At 51.3% G+C, this 4,555-nt stretch overlaps 1 protein-coding gene across 4 annotated transcripts in view; it reads right to left on the bottom strand.

The window, feature by feature from the left end:
- Positions 1–4,555, bottom strand: part of DLG4 (discs large MAGUK scaffold protein 4) — a 34,842-nt gene that overhangs the window by 15,232 nt on the left and 15,055 nt on the right. The window contains exons 4-9 of one of the 4 annotated variants that reach the window (XM_006151830.3): positions 4,221–4,223; positions 3,269–3,325; positions 2,970–3,094; positions 2,702–2,871; positions 2,465–2,601; positions 2,176–2,320 (exon numbers count right to left, since the gene is read on the bottom strand). In XM_006151830.3, the coding sequence (XP_006151892.1) occupies positions 2,176–2,320; positions 2,465–2,601; positions 2,702–2,871; positions 2,970–3,094; positions 3,269–3,325; positions 4,221–4,223 (637 nt within the window). Of the gene's footprint in view, positions 1–2,175; positions 2,321–2,464; positions 2,602–2,701; positions 2,872–2,969; positions 3,095–3,268; positions 3,329–3,462; positions 3,554–4,220; positions 4,224–4,555 lie in introns of those variants that run through there. The other 3 variants (XM_027773167.1, XM_027773168.1, XM_027773169.1) reach the window with 3 other exon arrangements.

Raw genomic sequence — 4,555 nt, 5'->3', positions numbered from 1 at the left:
GGGGGGGCAGCAGGTGACATGGTGGTTAAGGGTGCTGGACTCGCACATGTTCGACCGCAATTTGAGCCCCCAGACCTGGCAGCTTGCTTTCTCGCTTTCCCTCTCTCTCTCTCCCTCTCTCTCTCTGTCCCTCCCTGATCAAATTTTAAAAATAAGTAAATAATAAATAAATAAATAAATAAAAAGTTAAATAAAATTATTCTTAAAGAAAAATCACACTGGGTATGTATATATGCATGCCCTGAATCCCAGGAGAAGGATAAGGGAAGAAGGGATTGTAGCGTGGCCATCCCCCTTGGGGGGTGATTTCTTACTGTCCCTCTCACTACCTCTGTGTACCCTATGGCAGAAGCAAAAAAAAAAAAAACTTTAAAAAATATATATCCTGAGACCAGCAGTTGGTGTAATGGCTATGTCGCTGGACTCCCATGTAGTTGACTGCAATTTGAGTTCTGGACCCGGTGGCTTAAAATTCACGCCAGGCCATGTATACATGCATCCCAAGATCCTGAGAGGAGAAAGGAGGAGAAAGGATTGCGGTGTGGCCATTCCCCTTGGGGGAGGGTGATTTCTCACTTTCTGTCTGTCTGTCTGTCTGTCTGTCTCTGTCTTTCTGGCAAGCACATGCACCCTGTAGCAAAAACCTCTCCAAAAAAAAATATATACACACACACACACATATATATACACTACGGCTCACAAGACAAACCCCCACGATAGTTACCAGGCCTAAAAATGTCAACAGTACTAACATTAGAGACCCTGCTCTAAATCAATGCAGACTAACCACAGTGAGGAGAGGCATCCTTGCTTAGTTCGTAAGTTAATGGACATGCTGGTAGAACCTCACCATTATGAAACGTTCATTGTTGATTCCTGGTAACCACTCTTCATCACGGTAGGGAAAAATGCCTCTGTTTCTAGTTTCCTAAAAGTTTTCATCTAAAAACAGCCCTTGAATTTCATCAAATGCCTTTCCCACATCTGTGTGAGAGTATCTTAGTTTTTCTCCATTTTTGATCTTTTAAACTTTTTCCATAGGGTGCATGTGATTGCTAGAGATACAGACAAAGAGGAAAAATAAGAAATCACCCCCATGGGGCCAGCAGGTGGCATGATGGTTGGGGGGGCTGGACTCCCACATGGCTGACCATGGTTCAAGCCCTGGACTAGGTGTCATGTTTTCTCATTTTCTCTTTCTCTCTTTGTCCCTCTCCAGTCAAATTAAAAACTAATAATAATAAATGGAATTAAATAAATAAATAATTTTAAAAGAGAGAGAGAGAAATTAGCCCTTCCTGGGGGGCTGGACACGTTGCTAGACTTCTCCCCCATTCTCCTTTTTGGGCAAGCACGCACACATGCCCAGCATGTTTTTTAAGCCTCCAGGACCAGGGCTCAAATGCAGGGTCAGCCATGGGGGAGTCAATGCCTTAACTTCCACGCCACCTGCTGGCCCTCTCCCTTAACTTTTTAACACAATGAATCATAGTAAGAGACTCCTAATACTGAACCACCTTTAGTTCTTGAAGGTAAATCCTACTTTGCGACAATGTCACTCTCTTAAATATACTGCTCTTTGGTTCACTACTTTGTTACTATAAACTCGTTCTCTATCCAGAAGCAAAACTGGACTATACAGTCCTTCTTCTGTTATCTCTGTGACCACTTGAATAAGCCTTATACAATGATATGTGAAAGGGCCAGCAGGTGGTATGGTAGTCAAGGCGCTAGACTCCCACAGGGCCAACCATGGTTCGAGTCCCAGACCTGGCAGCTTGCTTTCTCACTTTCTCTCTCTGTCTCTCTAGTGAGCATGCATGCTCTGCAGCAAGTTAAAAAATAATAATAATAAATAAAATTAAGTAATTCCTTAAACAATAGTATGTGAACCTTTCATCTCTTTCATTGTTCTAAAGGAACACAGAATTATCTATTCCTTGAGAAATTTCTAAATTAGTCATAAAACCTATGTGGCCTCATGCTTTCTGCGGAATAGGCAACTGACAATTTTTTCTAGTTCTTTTCTGTCTCCTCTCCAATCACACCAAGTATCAGTGGTCATGGCTATTTCATAAGTGCCTGAAGAGGACAGCTCCAGGGGATGTCATGGTTTGCATGTCATGGGGTCATGTGGATGGGTCATAGGAGCTCTGGGGTTTGGAGGGCTCTCACAGGTTGTGATGTCAGGGGGAGCATAGCTGTCACTCAGGTAGGCATTGCTGGGCTTGGCCACCTTTAGGTAGACAACATCATACGTGTTCTTCAGGGCTGCCACGGCATCCTCATGCATGACGTCCTCCAGCCCCACACTGTTGACCTGGGGTCAAGGAAGGCAAAGCTCAGAGTCAGGACTGGCTGCAAGGCAGATGCACTGGGGAGCTGATAAGGAACCCGAGCCTGCCTGGGGCCGGTAGGTCAGATCCACAAAAGAGCAAGCCAGAAAAGTGATGGGGGTCCTCACCGCCAGGATCTTGTCTCCAATCTGCAACCTCCCATCCTTGTGGGCGGCGCCCCCTTCTATGATCTTCGTCACATAGATGCTATTATCTCCCGGGATGTGCTGGTTCCCCACGCCCCCTGCGATGCTGAAACCAAGACCTAGAGGAAGGGAGGGCACCGGTGGGTGCTGGGTGCCTGGGAAGCAGGCCGTGGGGCGTGAGGCAGTTCGGACAGGGGCGGGGACAAAACAGGACACTACCTTTAGGCCCCTTGATGAGCTTGATCTCCATAACCTTCTCAGCCGGAGGCTTTCGGCGCATGACATAGAGGCGGACGATGGAGCCTGCCTCTTTGAGGGCCTCCACCGCAGCCGAGTGGGTCACCTCCCGCACGTCCACTTCATTTACAAACAGGATGCTGTCATTGACCCTAGGAGCAGCAAGGTGGGCCTGAGCTAGGAGCTTCCTGCTGCCCCAGCCCTCCCTTCCAAAGGAATCAGCGTCCTAAGTCTTGTCTCCTCTTCCCACCTGAGGCGGCCATCCTGGGCTGCAGCCCCGCCGGGAATGATCTTGGTGATGAAAATGGACGGGTCGTCGCCGATGTGTGGGTTGTCAGTGCCACCTGCGATGCTGAAGCCCAGACCTGAGTTACCCTGGGCAGAAGGAGGGGAAAAAGGGTCAGGGCCCCTCCCTGCTCATCTCTGGTCAGGCAAGTGGAGTAGGATGGGCAGGAGAGGATGGGGTGAAGGAGCTGACCACCTGGAAAACATGGATGCAGAGAGTGACACAGACAAGGAGCAAGACCTCGGCTGAAGGAGCCTACTCACCCTTTCCAATGTGATCTCCTCGTATTCCATCTCCCCCTCCGTCCCGTTCACCTGCAACTCCAGCACGGGACAGAAACACAAAAACAGTGAAACAGACATTACACCCTGTCCCTCCTCTGCTGCAGGGACCCAAGCCCTCCCCTCTCCCTCCTTCCCTCTGGGCTAGCCCCGGCCCCAAAATCTAGACAACTCACATATCCCGGGGCTTCTAACGTGTCTGTGTTGACAATCACAGGGGGAGAATTGGCCTGTGAGGGAAACGAGACAAAATGCTGCCTGAGCCTCGGCTCCAGAGGGAGTCATAACCAAGGGCCCCACCAGCCGGGCCATCCTTTCAGCCTCTGAGCCAAGCCAACTCCACCACCCAGAGATCTCAGCTCCTCAAAGACCCAGCCTCAGTGCCCATCTCACTCACACACACACACACACGCACACGCACAGACGCACACGTGCAGGGATCTAACTCTGCCCAGCCCAGGCCCCCCTCAGATGGAAGGAGGTGTATGAGAAGCAGGAAGGGAGAGACAGCCAGACGGAGAGGGGAGCAGCAGATGGTAACGAGTGGGGGGAGCATCCTTGGGGGGAAGGGAGCTTCTCACCGGATGTAGATGTAGCGCCACGGGGTGTTACATGCCTTATGTGCTACACCCGGATACCCCAGGGCTCATGTCCACTGGGTCCTGCTCCCCCACTTCCTGCTCCCCCACTTCCTGCCCCCATCCCTGTCCCTTTCTCTCCATTTACCCCCAGATATCTGTACGCCCTTCCCCCAGATTTGGCCCTCACCTTCACACACATTTGCTTTAAACCTGAGCCCTGGGAATCCCGGGTTCCCCCAGCTGCAGGCTCCTCCTTCCCTCTCAGCCACCCGCCAGCCAATCCGCCCCTTCCTCCAGGGACCGTGTTGCCTAGCAACGGTATCTAAGACCAGCCAAGACCCATGGAGACCCACCTCCTGGAGGCCCTGTCGTCAGGACAACAGGGGGGTGTGGCTAAGGGTCCCGAACTAACGCAGCTGAGATCTACTGGTCCCTCCCTCCTGCCCTAGACCCACCCCCATTCCCCACTCCCCCTGTTGGCCAGGCCGAGCTCAGGCTGAAGAGGTTTGTGAGCAGAGAACATCCTGAATAACCTCCCTTCCTCTCTCCCCTATGCCCCTCACCCTACGCAGTGCAAAGGACGTCAGGAAGGGGGAAGAGGGGAAAGACATCCGGGTCCTATCCTGCTCCCTCGTTCCTCCCCGGACTTCGTTCAGGAAAGGGTTAAAGTGGGGCGTGCCCAAGTCCC

Source organism: Tupaia chinensis, unplaced genomic scaffold, assembly GCF_000334495.1.
Source record: "Tupaia chinensis unplaced genomic scaffold, TupChi_1.0 Scaffold000330_1, whole genome shotgun sequence".
NCBI classification, from domain to species: Eukaryota; Metazoa; Chordata; class Mammalia; order Scandentia; family Tupaiidae; genus Tupaia; species Tupaia belangeri.
Note: the sequence above shows the minus strand (reverse complement) of the source record. Positions and strands in the feature narration are given on the sequence as shown.